General features: G+C 42.8%; 1 protein-coding gene across 2 annotated transcripts in view; it reads left to right on the top strand.

The window, feature by feature from the left end:
• The window catches only part of MIER1 (MIER1 transcriptional regulator), a 66,778-nt gene that overhangs the window by 28,463 nt on the left and 22,183 nt on the right, over positions 1-16,132 (top strand). For both annotated transcript variants that reach the window (XM_077450524.1, XM_077450523.1), the window contains exons 3-7: positions 2,516-2,661; positions 9,445-9,597; positions 12,960-13,086; positions 13,184-13,248; positions 15,687-15,759. In XM_077450524.1, the coding sequence (XP_077306650.1) occupies positions 2,516-2,661; positions 9,445-9,597; positions 12,960-13,086; positions 13,184-13,248; positions 15,687-15,759 (564 nt within the window). The remainder of the gene's footprint in view (positions 1-2,515; positions 2,662-9,444; positions 9,598-12,959; positions 13,087-13,183; positions 13,249-15,686; positions 15,760-16,132) is intronic.

Genomic DNA, 16,132 nt, shown 5'->3' with positions numbered 1-16,132 from the left:
CCCCTGTACAAATCGGTGGCAGCTTTCAGGGGTATAGGGGGGCATGCACCGCATCACTGAGGAGCCAGTGAGTGTGCACGGCAGCCGCGATAGCTCATGACAGAGCAGGATAGTAAATCTGTGTGGCTTGTAAACACACAAATCCACGTCCTGTCAGAGGAGAGGAGACAGATCGTGTGTTCCTAGTATATAGGAACAATGATCTGTCTCCTGCCCCAGTCAGTCCCATTCCCCAACAGTTAGAACACACAGAGGCAACACATTTAACCCCTTGATAGCCCCCTAGTGCTAACCCCTTCCCTGCCAGTGACATTTATACAGTAATCGGTGGCTATTTATAGCACTGATCGCTGTATAAATGTCAAAGGTTTCAAAGAAGTGCCAAGTGTCTGATTTGTCAGTCCCGAAAAAAATCCCGAGATCAATGCCATTGCTAGTTAAAAATGCCATAAATCAATAACCTATTTTGTAGGCGCTATAACTTTTGCGCAAACCAATCAATATATGCTTATTGCAGTTTTGGAAAAAAGTAGATTACATATCAGCCTAAACAGGAAAAAAAATATTTTTTCTTTCTTTTTTTTTTTTTTTAATTGGAATATTTATTATAGCAAAAAGTAATATTTTTTCCCCCCCCCCCAAAAAATAGTCGCTCTTTTCTTTATAGCGCAAAAAATAAAAACCACTGAGGTGATCAAATACCACCAAAAGAATAGATATTTTGTTTGAATAGCCTGGTCAGGAAGGGGGTAAATTATTTCGGGGCTGAAGTGGTTAATGCATAGAATGCATTAAGATGAAAAAAACGTTCTGCCTTTACAACCACTTTAAGCCCCGTACACATGGCCGAAATCAGCTTGTGCAGTAGAGGCCGGCCGACATTCGGCCTGTGCGGTTACAGGCCCTTGTTTGATAGAAGCCAATCTCATGACCAGCTTCTGTCAAATGAGCCTGCTGGAAAACCAGCAGCCTATCGGCATCTGATCAGCACTCTCAGCCAATGTCTGCGAACGCTGACCCTCTCCCCCTGTCAGAACACAATAGCTCAGCGGGGAGATCTCTGTACTAACATCACATAGTACAGTGATCTCTTCAGTTTTTTTTTTTTTTTTTCTTTTCGTTCAGCCCGCTGAGTTAAACGAAAGAAAAACAAATTGTGAATACCGGTTACCTTGGCTTTTAAAATGCAGATCCAAAGAGCTGTCTAGGATCCACCATATCGGGGTGCATATTGTTCTACAATATTTACCACGGTTTACTTTCCAGCTTTCTGGCCTGCACCCTCTCTCCCCCTCCCCCCGCTGCTTCCTCTTTGCCAGTAGGTCTAACTATCTTTAGTGGCCAACACAAAGGCATGGGGTGTAGCAGGAGGGCGGCAAATGTTGGCTGCCTAATCGGCGTTTAATTGCTTACCAGAGCACACAGGTTGTTAGGGATCCCGAAATGCTCTGAAAATTATCCAAATTTGCAAGAAGTCATCCCCTGTAGGGACCTGGGACCATAGTACATGGAATATTTCAATATTTTTTTTTTAACCGCTTCAGCCCCAGAAAATTTTACCCCCTTCCTGACCAGAGAACTTTTTGCGATTCTGCACTGCGTCGCTTTAACTGACAATTGCGCGGTCGTGCGATGTGGCTCCCAAACAAAATTGATGTCCTTTTTTTTTTTTTTCCCCCACAAATAGAGCTTTCTTTAGGTGGTATTTGATCATCTCTGCGTTTTTTTTTTTGCGCTATAAACAAAAAAAAGCGTCAATTGTGAAAAAAAAAAAGCATTATTTTTTACATTTTGCTATAATAAATATCCCTCAAAAATATAAAACATATTTTTTCCTCAGTTTAGGCCGATACGTATTCTACATATTTTTGGTTAAAAAAATAAATAAATTCGCAATAAGCGGTTGATTGGTTTGCGCAAAAGTTATAGCGTTTACAAAATAGGGGATGTTTTATGGCATTTTTATAAAAAAAAATTTTTTTTTTACTAGTAATGGTGGCGATTTGCGATTTTTGCAGTGACTGCGACATGGCGGACATATCGGACATTTTTGGGACCATTGTCATTTATACAGCGATCAGTGCTATACAAATGCACTGATTCCTGTGTAAATGACACTGGCAGTGAAAGGGTTAACCACTAGGGGGCAGGGTAAGGGTTGTGTGTCCTGGGGTGTGTTTCTAACTGTGGGGCTACGTGTGACACGTCGCTGATCTCTGCTCCCGATCACAGGGAGCAGAGATCAGTGACACTGTCACTAGGCAGAATGGGGGAAGATGCTTGTTAACATTAGCATCTCCCCGTTCTTCCTCCCAGTGAGATGATCGTGGGTATGCCCGTGGCAATCGAGTCCGTCGGACCCACGACCCGACTCCCGGAGGTGCCGGCTGGTGCGCACGCTGCTGACGTCCGTTGGTGTGCACCGGTCGGTAATTGGTTAAATTTTTTTTTTTTTTTTTTTTTTTTTTTTTTACAGTCTCCAATAGACATATTTGTGTTTATTTTTTTGGATTAGGAGGCTCGGCTACATCCGATGACCATGAGTTTGACCCCTCAGCCGACATGTTGGTTCATGAGTTCGACGACGAGCGGACTTTGGAGGAGGAAGAGTTACTGGAGGGCGATGTGAACTTCAGTTCTGAGATTGAGCACCTGGAAAGGGTGAGTGAAATGGAGCGCTTCTCTCCTTTTTTTTTATTGCCTTGAATTTGCCACTTTACAGCTCACTCCATTTTAATAGCGCTAAGAGTATTCCGTAGAAATGTGCCATAGGTGACATGTATCCCGGTAACCACGTCGTTTGGGTGTTACTGCTGAGCAAAGTCCAAGTCGTCAGTCTCTAGTACATCCAGGTATTTTTAAATAAAAAAAACAATACATTTTATGTCATTAGCTCTGCTTCTGTGTTTTTTAAATCGTATGGTACAAAATGTTTAACCTCTTCAGGACTGCACTATTGCCGAATGACAGCTATAGTGTGGTCGGACATTGCCAGGGAAGGAGTCTATGGACGTTCCCCCTGTAATTGGGCCCCCTGCGGCACGCATTGCCAGTAATCTGTGATCACTGTGTCCTTCGGACACAGCCAATTACAGATCAGGATAAAGAACCAATCACAATGGCTCTTTACCATGTGACCAGCTGTGTCCAATCACAGTGTTAAGAGGATATGCCGGTTATCGGCAGTCCTTTCCTCATGCTGACAGTGCGTGAGGAGAGCCGATGAGCTGCAATCCACATGTGGGTCATGGTCATCAGTGTCCTGAATATCGGTGCAGCCCCAACAGTGCCCATCAGTGAGGGAGAAAAATCACAAAATTGTATAACGGAAGCTAAGAAAAACCTTCTTCTTCTTCTTCTTCTTCTTCCTTCTTCCTTCTTCTTCTTCCTTCTTCTTCTTTCTTCCTTCTTCTTCTTTCTTCTTTCTTCTTCTTTCTTCTTCTTTCTTCTTTCTTCTTTCTTCTTTCTTCTTTCTTCTTCTTCCCGCGCTGAAAATTGGCCTGGGCAGGAATGGGGTGAAAGTGCCCTGTAGGCAAGTGGTAGATACTGCATCTTTCACACAATATAGATGCAGTTGTTTTTTTTAAACTTTAACCAAAGATACTGCCACCTTGTGGCCTATGTGAACTCTGCTTACTCTGCTTAAAGTGGTTGTAAACCCTTACAACACACTTTGACCTACAGGTAAGCCTAGATTAACCACTTCCCACCCGGCCAATGCACATATACGGCCGGGTGGGAGCCGCCTACTCCTGATATGACGTTCAGGAACAACATTCAGGAGTAGCGGGATCGCGCGCGCCCGCGCAGCGGCGCGATCCCGATGCGCCCGTGTCACCCGGACACGGCGCATCTCAGATCGGCAGGAGGGCTCTGTGATTGGCCCTCCTGATCACATGACGGCCGTGTCCAATCACGGCCGTCATGTGATGTAAACAAACAGCCGGTTGCTAGGCAATCGGCTCCTCCTCTCCTCACACAGAAGTCATCGCTGTGGAGAGGAGAGCAGATCGCTGCAGCCGGCTGCTGATCAGTGAGTATGAGCTGCTTTTTACAGCTTTTTACTCACTGATCACCAGTCTAGTGTACACAGTAAACACACCACACAGTAAACACATCACACAGTATAAACACAATGTCCCCACACATGTCCCCAAAACATACATGTCCCCAAATAATAAAAACACATGTCCCTAATAATAAAAACATGTCCCCCACATATGTCCCACTAAAATCACATGTCCCAATGATTATCTGCACACATATGTACGTGATCACCTGCACACATATGTACATGATCATTTGCGTACATATGTCCGTGATCACACAAACCAATTATTATACACTTAACGGATTTTTTTTTACCAAAAACATGTAGCAGAATACATTTTGGCTTAAATTTATGACAAAATTTGATTTTATTGGATTTTTATTGAAGTAGAAAAAAGAAAATATTGTTTTTTTTTTCCAAATTTCCGCTTTTTTGCGCTTATATCGCAAAAAATAAAAAACGGAGTCGTGAATAAATACCACCAAAATAAAGCTCTATTTGTGCGAACAAAATGATAAAAATTTCATTTGGGTACAGCGTAGCATGACCGCGCAATTGTCACTGAAAGCGCTAGAGCGCTGAAAGCTGAAAATTGGGCTGGGAAGGAAGGGGGCGAAAGTGCCCTGTATTGAAGTGGTTAAGGTCCAAGAAATATCTCCTAAACCTATACGGTTTAGGGAGATATTTGCCCGAAGACAGGCACCGCTGTCTACGGCGCATGCGCCGTAGACAACGGCGCACTGAGCACGGCATCGTCGACGACGAAGATGCCGTGAGTGTCGGCTCCCGTTCGCATGCGAATGACAGCGGCGGAGCTGCGAGACCCCACCGAGAAGATGGATGCGCCGGACTACAGGGGACAGCGGTGACTTCGCTGGCTCCTGTGTCAGGTAAGTGACACATAATGGGCTACTATGCGATGCACAGTAGTCCATTATGCTTTGCCTTTACTTCCTCTTTAATAATCTCATTGGTAACTTCACTATCCTTTTTAGAAAACTATTTTTTTTCTGTGAAAACTGTTAAAGCTGAAGTTGTATATCTTTGTATATATCTTTGTATATCTTTGAGATACAGCAGTAAATACATGAGTTATGCGTATTGGTGTGTTATCTCGTTACCTGTAAGCTGCTGCTCCTGAAACACAATAATCTTTCTGCCGTGTCTCCTTCACAGCTGCCAGGTACTGCCCTGTGCGGCTGTCTTCCTCTGCTGTTAAGGTTACCAGAAGCTGCTTGCAGAAGTTGTGCCGCTTGCCACCACCTACCCTCACCTCCGTTCATAGAAATTCTTACTACTATCACACAATGCATAGCGTTCTGTGAGTGGAGGGGAAGTTGATTTACAGCATCTCTGTCCATTCACAAAACTCATTGTACTGTGAGATAGGCAAATTCTATGAATGGAGTAAGGGGAGGCGCAACTTTTGTCAGTAGCAGCAGCTGGTAACCTTCACAGTGCTGAAAGACAGCCGCTCAGGGCACTATCTAGCAGTTGTTAAAGATACACTGCAGGATTATATTTATCAGAATCAGCAGCCTGTGTCCTACAGTATGTATAGTGGTGTGAAAAAGTGTTTGCCCCCTTCCTCATTTCCTGTTCCTTTGCATGTTTGTCACACTTAAGTGTTTCGGAACATCAAACCAATTTAAACAATAGTCAAGGACAACACAAGTAAACACAAAATGCAATTTGTAAATGAAGGTGTTTATTATTAAAGGTGAAAAAAAATCCAAACCATCATGGCCCTGTGTGAAAAAGTGATTGCCCCCTAAACCTAATAACTGGTTGGGCCACCCTTAGCAGCAACAACTGCAACCAAGCGTTTGCGATAACGTGCAATGAGGCTTTTACAGCGTCCTGGAGGAATTTTGGCCCACTCATCTTTGCAGAATTGTCCTAATTCAGTTACATTAGAGGGTTTTCGAGCATGAACGGCCTTTTTAAGGTCATACCACAACATCTCAATAGGATTCAGGTCAGGACTTTGGCTAGGCCACTCCAAAGTCTTCATTTTGTTTTTCTTCAGCCATTCGGTGGTGGACTTGCTGGTGTGTTTAGGATCATTGTCCTGCTGCAGAACCCAAGTTCGTTTCAGCTTGAGTACACAAACAGATGGTCGGACATTCTCCTTCAGGATCTCTTGGTAGACAGCAGAATTCATAGTTCCTTTTATCACGGCAAGTCTTCCAGGTCCTGAAGCAGCAAAACAGCCCCAGACCATCACACTACCACCACCATATTTTACTGTTGGTATAATGTTCTTTTTATGAAATGCAGTGTTCCTTCTACGCCAGATATACTTGGACACACACCTTCCAAAGAGTTCCACTTTTGTCTCATCGGTCCACAGAATGTTGTCCCAAAAGTCTTGGGGATCATCAAGAGGCAAGTGAGGCCTGCAGTTCCTTGGACGTTGTTGTGGGGTCTTTTGTGACCTCTTGGATGAGTCGTCGCTGCACTCTTGGGGTAATTTTGGGCGGCCGGCCACTCCTGGGAAGGTTCACCACTGTTCCATGTCTTCGCCATTTGTGGATAATGGCTCTCACTGTGGTTCGCTGGATTCCCAAAGCTTTGGAAATGGCTTTATAACCCTTTCCAGACTGATAGATCTCAATTACTTTCTTTCTCAATTGTTCCTGAATTTCTTTTGGGTCTTGGCATGATGTGTAGCTTTTAAGGATCTTCTGGTGGACCTTACTGTGTCAAGCAGCTCCTATTTAAGTGATGCCTTGATTGTGAACAGGTGTGGCAATAATCAGGCCTGGGTGTGGCTAGAGAAATTGAACTCAGGTGTGGACAACCACAGTTATAGTATGTTTTAACAAGGGGGGCAATCACTTTTTCACACAGGGCCATGATGGTTTGGATTTTTTTTCACCTTTAATAATAAACACCTTCATTTACAAATTGCATTTTGTGTTTACTTGTGTTGTCCTTGACTATTGTTTAAATGGGTTTGATGTTCCGAAACACTTAAGTGTGACAAACATGCAAAGGAACAGGAAATGAGGAAGGGGGCAAACACTTTTTCACACCACTGTACATTGGTACATATGTCACAGGCTGCTGATTCTCATAAATCCTGCAGTGCATCTGTAACAACTGCCAGATAGTGCCCTGAGGGCGGCTGTCTTTCAGCACTGTGAAGGTTACCAGCTGCTGCTACTGACAAAAGTTGCGCCTCCCCTTACTCCATTCATAGAACTTGTCATCAACTAATGCTGTATCCACCCATAAAAAATACAACTTCAAATGTTAACTTCATCCTGATAGAACCTTGGCGCAAAACCTGTGGCCCTTTGACACTTATTTTATGAAAGTAAAGGTCCCTGCAGAATGTTTTCTGTTTTGGTGTTAAACCACTTGACCTCCGGAAGATTTTATCCCCCTTAGTGGCCAGGCCATTTTTTGTTTTTTGGCACTGGGTTACTTTAATTGACAATTGCGCAGTCATGCAACACTGTACATTAGTTCAAGATTTTGTAGTGTATCTGGGAGTCGGCGCTCATTCAGATCATAGAATTTTTTGATGACAGATACTGCTGCTGAATCCAAATTTTCATCAAATGGGTTCCTTCATCAAATGCCTCAAACCATGTATTTATGGAGTTGGCTTTGTGCACGTGGGCACTGTTATGCTGGAACAGAAAAAGGCTTTCTCCAAACTGTTACCACAGAATTGGAAGCTAACCAAAATGTATTGTAAGCTCTAGCATCAGTTGTACCCTAGAAACACCTGCACATAAAGCAGAGTTCCAGTTCCCCAATTAAATTTTTTTTTTTTTTTTTTTTTAAGACCTACAATTTAACTTGCTCCTCTTAATATGCACTCTTTAGATAGTGTTATGGCTATATTCCTTTTTTTATTTTTGTTTCAATTTAATAAAATGACCTGGATCTCAGAAGCTGTCAATCTCCTGTGGGCATCCAAAGCCCTCCTGTATCTATTTCCCAGCAATTTGTGCAGCTGGCTACCCAGCATGAACCTCCCGATCTCACGGCTGCACAGTAATCCCACGGCGCCTATTCAGTGTCTGCATCACCTATTCAGTGCCCACATCACTTCTTGCTGTAAATTACAGCTGGTATTTGGAACTGAGCGGCTTAACTTCCTACCTGGTAGATGCTCCTCCTTGAAAATGGCACCAAACTCCTTCCATTCACATCATTTCCTGACGGGAAATAGAGTGAGATTTTGGTATTAGGAGACCCCCAAGGTCTCCTAGGATACATGATGCCGCTATCCGAGGAACCCTTGCGAATCGCTTAGTGATGTAATCGCCTAGGCTGGGACTGCCGGAAGTGTTGGATAAAGAAGAAAATAAAAGGGTTTTTCCGTTTTGGAAGAAATAAAAACAAATTTGCATTGGAAAAAAGAATGAGATGAGGGGAAAGTGCATAAAATGGGTGGAGCTCCACTTTAACAACCTAGAGGGGCCTTGACAATTTTGGACCACATGATTATGTAATTGGTTCCGATCTGTTATTGCTGAAGGCAATCTAGGAAGGAAGTTACCAACCAGAGGTTAAGCACCACCCCTGCTGAAGAACTTTTGTTTTAATTTTTTTATCATAACATTGTCAGACCACTTCCGGTCCGCCCACTGTATATATACATCATAACTTTGACGTTATATACCATTGTTGTCAACAGCTTGCTGCCATAACCCTGTTATTTTTTTAAATAAATTGGTCGATCACATAAAAGTGGCCCTGGCGACGGATTTAAGATCACTTTAGACCTTTAGATCACTTATATAGGCAGCAGGAGAGGTGCCCCCCTCCCCGTCGGCCATTTGCCCCGCTTACTGGAGCCACCTGGATTGATGGGCAGGAAGTCGAGTGAGGGCAAAATATCCCCGACTCTATGCCCTTGGAGGACCGGAGAAATGTCTGTGGAGATTTTTAAGTACCGTCGTTTTTCATCATTTTACAAGCATGTGCAATTCTAAAGCATGACATGTTGGGTATCTATTTACTTGGCGTAACCATCTTTGACGTTATACAAACAAAAATTGTGCTAACTGTAATGTTTTTTGTTTAGTTTTATTCATTAAAGTGTATTTTTTCCAAAAAATTGCATTTGAAACACCACTGCGCAAATACAGTGTGACATAAAATATTGCAACGACTGCCATTTTATTTTCTAGGGTCTATATATAATGTTTGGGGGTTCTAAGTAATTTTGTAGCAAAAAATACTAATTTTAACCTTGTAAAAATAGTTTTAGAAAAAGTCCTGGTCCTTAAGTGATTACGTTTTTATAAGCTAGGTAGATGCAGATGACTTGGGGTTCTCCTTTAACAGCAATTCAAAAGAAACTGTGATCAGTTTGTCTCTGCTGAATGATGAAATAATAGTAACGGTAACCAGCAGTGCTTTAATTCCAGGAGAGTGAGATGCCGATTCATGAATTATTACGGCTTTATGGCTATGGTAGCACAGTACCTCTACCTGGAGAAGAGGAGGAGGAAGAAGAGGATGAAGAGGAGGAGGAGGAGGAAGACAATGATGGGAACAGTGGATGCAGTGGGGAAAATAAGGTGAGCATCAGACTACAAGAAGCCAGTATGAAGGTAAATTCTGGCCATGAAGCAGAGTCTGACTTCTACTAGTCAGGGCAAACCCATACACCATACAGTGTGTTGGATGCTTCAGTGGCTTATTGATTGGTGTGCAAGCTGGTGCTGGCAAGCTTCCCTGGTCTCCTAAGTGAAACAGTCAGTAGTACCTCCTGACAGTTGAATTTAGCTTAAAGCAGAACTACACTACACCGCATCAGAGCACCAGAAACCAAACAACGCTATTTAATTCATTTTTAATATTTAAAATAAACTCGCCCACCCATGCATGTCTCTATGCTTTATTTTGAAAAACGGCCCCCTAGCATTTCTGGCCATGGCCGTCTTGAGTAAGGTCAGAGGATAAATGTAGCCTTTACTTCCTGGAATCCATCTGCACTTGGCTCGTGCATGCAGACAGGAGGATGTGCTTAGCTGAGAAATCTCCTCCTCCCTTACTGAAGACTCCTCGGATGTATGACATCATTTGCCTAGGCCTGGAAACCAGGAAGTAACTGAAGAAATGTAAAATAAAATAAAAATAAAAAAAGATATTGTATTTAGTGGCGTATAACACGCACTTTTTTCCCCCTTAAAATCAGAGGGAAATCATGGGTGCGTGTTATACACCGATCCCACGCTGATCTGCACTGTCTGTGGAGCGCCGCCGACATTTACCAAGCCGAGTATACGGTGTACTCGGCTCCACATGCAGTCCCACCATTGGACTGGTGTTGTGTCCATCATAGGAGCCGGTCCAAGGGGCAGGACAGGGACATTACTGCGAACGGAGCCGAGTACACTCGGCTTGGCTCTGTCTGTCGGTGGCGAGAGGAGCCGAAGATCTCGGCAGCGGCGCTAAATTTAAACCGAAAACATGCTGCAATTTAGTGGAAGGCTGCAGGTGGACAGTGTGCAAGGCTGCATTGATGGGCATTTAAAATGTAAGTTTTTTTTTTTTTTTTTTTTTTTTTTTTTTTTTCCTTAACCACTTTCAGACCGGACCATTTTGCTGGTCAAAGACAAGACCACTTTTTGCGATTCGGCACTGCGTCGCTTTAACTGACAATTGCGCGGTCGTGCGACGTGGCTCCCAAACAAAATTGACGTCCTTTTTTTCCCACAAATAGAGCTTTCTTTTGGTGGTATTTGATCACCCCTGCGGTTTTTATTTTTTGCGCTATAAACAAAAATAGAGCGGCAATTTTGAAAAAAACGCATTATTTTTTACTTTTTGTTATAATAAATATCCCCCAAAAATATAAAAAAATCGCAATAAGCGATTATTGATTGGTTTGTTCAAAAGTTATAGCGTTTACAAAATAGGGATAGTTTTATAGCATTTTTATTAATAATGTTTTATTATTTATTTTTTTACTAGTAATGGCGGCGATCAGCGATTTTTATTGTGACTGTGACATTGTGGGGGACCCATCGGACATTTTTGACACATTTTTGGGACCATTGTCATTTATACAGTAATCACTGCTATATAAATGCAGTGATTCCTGTGTAAATGACACTGGCAGTGAAGGGGTTAACCAGTGGGTGGCAGTGTAGGGGTTAAGTGTTCCTAGGGGCGTGTTACTAACTGTGGGGAGGTTGGGCTTTCATTTAGTGAACACTGATCTCTGCTCCAATCACATGGAGCAGAGATCAGCGTCACTAGTTGCTAGGCAGAATGGAGAAATGTTGTTTACAACGGCATTTCTTCATTCGGCCGCTCCGTGAGACGATCGCGGGGATGCCCGCGGCGATCGAGTCCGCGGGTCCCGCGACCGGACTCACGGGGGTCCCGACCAGCGGCGGCGCGCTCCCGGTGGCAGGGCGGCAAATTTAAAGGGACGTACATGTACGCCCATTTGCCTGCCCGTGCCATTCTGTCGACGTACATCGTCGTGCGCTGGTCGGCAAGTGGTTAAACTTCCCTTCTAAACTTGGAGTGCACGTTATACGCCGGCACGTGTTATACGCTGATAAATACAGTACTTTTCTTCATAATTACTAATGCTAGCAGCGTAAGGATTAAAAATAGTCAATGTTGATTGAGAGAGTGAAGTTGCACTTTAAGGGCTAGGGTGCGGAGTCTGAGTTATTTTCAGAGGTTCATGTAAGCATTTGGGTTCAGGTAGGTGGGGGGAGCATTAAGGGACAGGGTGTGCTTAAAAATAACATATCTTTCTCATCAGTTGAGGGGCACAGGAAGTTGTTAACCTTCAGGTTATACTGCTGCCAACGGGGAGTTGTGTGCTGGCAGACAAAAATAATGGAGGGAGGCTAGCCCAGGATAACCATTCCTACTACCAGCATGCCTCAGTTGCTTGCTAGTGTCCTAGAAAGATGGACATCTCTTCTTCAGCTCTGCCGTGTTAAAGACTAGTGTATTTTTGCTAGCATTTTTATTCCCTCTTTCTTTTTTTTTTTCTTTTTTTTTTTGGAGATGCTTTGATAGCCTGTAACTGACTATTGGGTTCCATGTGGGGTGCTTTCTAGGCTCTGAAACCAGGCTCAAATACAAAATAGTAATTTTCAGATCTAGAGCTGCTGGAATTCTCACACTTTAACTTGACCTGTCTGTGAATAAAATCCTTTTTTTTGGAGACCATAGGGGTACACAGGCCCCATCCCCTCTTTATGATCATGCTTTTGGTTTGGCTTTGCTAAGAAACTGAGGCATAGTGAGAGTAGGGGGGGCTTATTCTGGGCTTTCTTACTTTTTTTGTGTCTTTTTCAGTGTCCAATCCTCCTGCAGGCGGCAACATAAATCACGTTAAAGATTTCCTGTGTCCCTCCTCGTACTCCATGTATAGATTTTTACGCCAAGTATAAAATTGCTGTTATACAGATCATATCTGCAATACATGCATATGTATGTAAATATACATGTATGCAATACAGTGTGTGATGAAATTCCATACAGAATTTTTTATTTTGGTTATATATACAATACACTTGGTTGTAAACCCTCGGGAACAAAAAAAAATCCTGCAAGACAAAGGCACAATGAGCTAGTATGCATTGCATACTAGCTCATTATGATATCATTACCTTAGATCGAAGCCCTCGCATCGGTCTCGGCACACCGCTTTAGCCGGTGACATGTCTCCCATTCTGTGATTGGCCCGAGCCACGATGACATCACTCCTACGTAACGGAACACTAGCTGAAGAAATGGCACGTGCAGAGATCAGCAATGCTGCCAGCTGTTCATGAACTACAAGTCCCAGCATGCCCTGCTAGATAGTGATTCAGCTTGGGCTGAAGCTTGTGGTTTGCCCTTGGCTGATTTAGAGGGAACCTACTTGTTTTCATTGCACATACTGATGGGATTTTCCTTTTTTAAGGATGAAACTGTCAAAGATTCATCTGGTCAAGAAGATGAGACGCAATCCTCTGACGAGCCGGCACCATCTGCTACTCAAGACGCACCAGAAGTTACACGGTCTCGGCGATGCAAATACTTTGATACCAGTAAGTCTCTCCTTTTTAGTCTGTCTTGCTTTTTTCTGTGATTGAGAGGTCATTCTAGGCTAATGTGAAATAAAAATGAAAATTTTATTTTTCTCAGATAACGAAATGGAAGAGGAGTCCGAAGATGACGAAGATTATATTCCTTCAGAAGACTGGAAAAAGGTAAATTTTCAGTGTAAGGTTTTCGATTAACTCAAAACTTGGACCGTGCTATGATCAGTCTTGGTGCTAAACCAAACCGTAGCAGCTATATCGTAATTCCGTGGTTTAAAGCAGATTTATGGAATTTTTTTTCTTTTTTTGCATTTTCTGCATGCGGGGTACCTTTGTCTACCTTCCTCTGGCAATAGCTTTGTGGGAACCTTCTGCTGCATGATATTTGAGCCTCAGTGTGGACTTCTCTGCTCGACAGAAGTCGGTGCCGCTTGTCAGAATACAATGAGGTTGATTTACTAAAATTGTTGAGTGTAAAATCTGGTGCGACTCTGCATTGAGCCCAGGTTCACACTGCTGCGGGATTGAAATTGTGCGATTTCAGCCGAACTCGCACGATTTCATACCCGCATTTCAGTCTGACTTCTGGGGTGATTTCAGAGACATTTGTGTGGCTTTCGGCACAGATGTCTATTGACACTCCAAAGACATGCATGTAGGTTAATTGGCTTCTGTCCAATATTGGCCCTAGTATATGAATGGGGACCTTGCATTGTGGGCTCCTTGAGGGTAGGGACCAATGTGCAATGTACAGGGATAGGGACAATTGTAGACACCTCACTCAGGTTGAACTGGATGGACTGGTGTCTTTATTCAACCTTACCAACTATGTAACTATGACATCGCACCCAAAGTCGCCAAAAGTAGTACAGAAACTCCTCTGGGAATCGGTGTGGTGCCGCAAAGTTGGCGTTGCACCGATTCGGACGGTGCTATTGCTGGCAATAGCAGCCGATTTGGCATGTGATTTGACATGTCAAATCGCATTAACGCAAACTTGAGTGGAAGCCAATAAGCTTCTAGGTTTTTTTAGTCAGTGTTTTTTTTTTTTTTTTGGGAAAATTCTCTTTATTGGAAAATTATATGGTTTAAGGTACAAGATATAGTATAGCCATTGGGGCATATGCCGGCTAACTGATGCACATAGCCATGTGCGTAACAGAGTACAACTTATCATATAACTCTAGACACACGTTGCTCAGATCTACAGTAGGTAGGATTATGACAAGAACATTACCTAGAAGACTATCTCTCCCCCCTATCCACCAGAGCTGGATACTACAAGAGTAATAGTATTATGTTGTTGTTACAGTAAAGTCCAAGTTTATACAACAGCCCGTGCATTTTAATTATGAAGCCTCATAAATACTCAGGAGGCCAAATTAAACAAATCCACTGGTTCCTGGTCATCTACCGTGGAATCAGAGTCTGTCCACAGGTGCCAAAATTTTTCATACTTTTTGGGTTATAGTTGCATTAACTGTTTCCATGAGGACAAGGTAGGGGGCCTAGCTGACTTCCATTTAAGTACTATGGCCTTTCTGGCATAAAATAGGAGGAAGCCTAGTAAAGTATGCCTCACTTTAGTAAAAGCCAACAAATCCTCTAGTCCAAGGAGACAAATACTGACTGTCAAAGGGATAGGTATGGTGGTTAACCCATGGAGGAATTGGGTCACCTCCCGCCAATAATCCTGAATCTGTGGATATTCCCAAAAGATATGGGCAGGAGTGATTTATTGTCAAAGCTTAATTGAACAAGCTGAAGTTAAAAGCTGATTTGCTACAATGCAGAGCTGCTCCAGTTTTAGTAAATCAACCTCAGCGTTTTGCTGGGTGGGGGCATTTATCCATCCACTTAGTTTGTGTAGATGGAGGAATCTATTTATTTTTATTTTTTTCCCCCGTTCAGCCTGTTTGCCGAGTGAAGAACTAACATTGTATGGTCAGCTTTAAGCTGGCCATACCCTAATTTTATTTATTGCAACCTGCATGAAAAATGAACAGATGCCTCCATCCATTCTGTCCTGTGTGAGTGGACGAATCTGCTTTCCCGACTATTGTATTGTGGCAGCTGGAGAGTTACTGAAACTGGAGAGTGCAAAAACTGGTGCAGCTGTGCATGGTAACCAATCGGCTTCTGACTTCAGCTTGTTCAATTTTTGCGTTTCCAAAAAAAAAAAAACGGGAAGCTGGTTGGTTTCTATGCAGAGTTGCACCAGATTTATGGCACCCCAGTTTTAGTAAATTACCCCCAGTGACTGCATCGGTTTGGCCTACAAAGTTCTTGCTTGCCTTCTTGGAATTTTTAATTGAAGAATGTTGGGAGGGAGGGAGCCAACCACAAACCTTGTTTTGGCTGTTTTATCAGGTATGGCCAGCTTTATTCCTTAAGCCAGGCTAAAAAAAGATGTTGCCATAGAATTCTTTTTTTTTTTTTTTTTCCAGTCGTCAGTGGTCTGGTTCTTTTAGAAAACCGTGATTGGACCCTTTGCACTTTACACTTTGCAGACTTTTTTTTGTAACTTTACTTGTAATTTTCGAATGTTCATCGTTTTCAATGTTCAGATGTTTATTTGACGGCATTGCTTAATTTTGATCCATTAGGAGATAATGGTGGGTTCTATGTTTCAAGCTGAAATCCCAGCTGGCATCAGCAAATATCGAGAAACAGAGAGAGGTAAGCGGTGCAAAAGAGTCTTTTATTATGACCAGATTGCTTTTTCCCACTCCATAAAAGCTAATTTTTCCAAGGCAAATTTTATGAGTCAACCGTTTTCTTTGTAGCTGTTAGGAGTGACTAGTCAAAGCATGTTGTACAAATATTTTGCTTTTATAGGTGTTCAAAGTAGTATTAAACCCTCAGCTTTGTTTGAAGCAATCTATTCTGGACCATTAAGGAAATGCATACCATATAGACTTTTTTTTCAAATCACATCCCTAATGACTTGCAATGAGATGTTGTAAAGTGCATTCTCTGTTTCTCAGCCAACATCCCCAAACATCCGGTCTGGAAGGGGCACATTGGACCCGTAATAGCATTGTCACATGAC

This window comes from Lithobates pipiens, unplaced genomic scaffold, assembly GCF_037356315.1.
Source record: "Lithobates pipiens isolate NorthernLeopardFrog02 unplaced genomic scaffold, aLitPip1_a1.2 Scaffold_23, whole genome shotgun sequence".
NCBI classification, from domain to species: Eukaryota; Metazoa; Chordata; class Amphibia; order Anura; family Ranidae; genus Lithobates; species Lithobates pipiens.
This window is presented reverse-complemented; position numbering and strand designations above follow the sequence as displayed.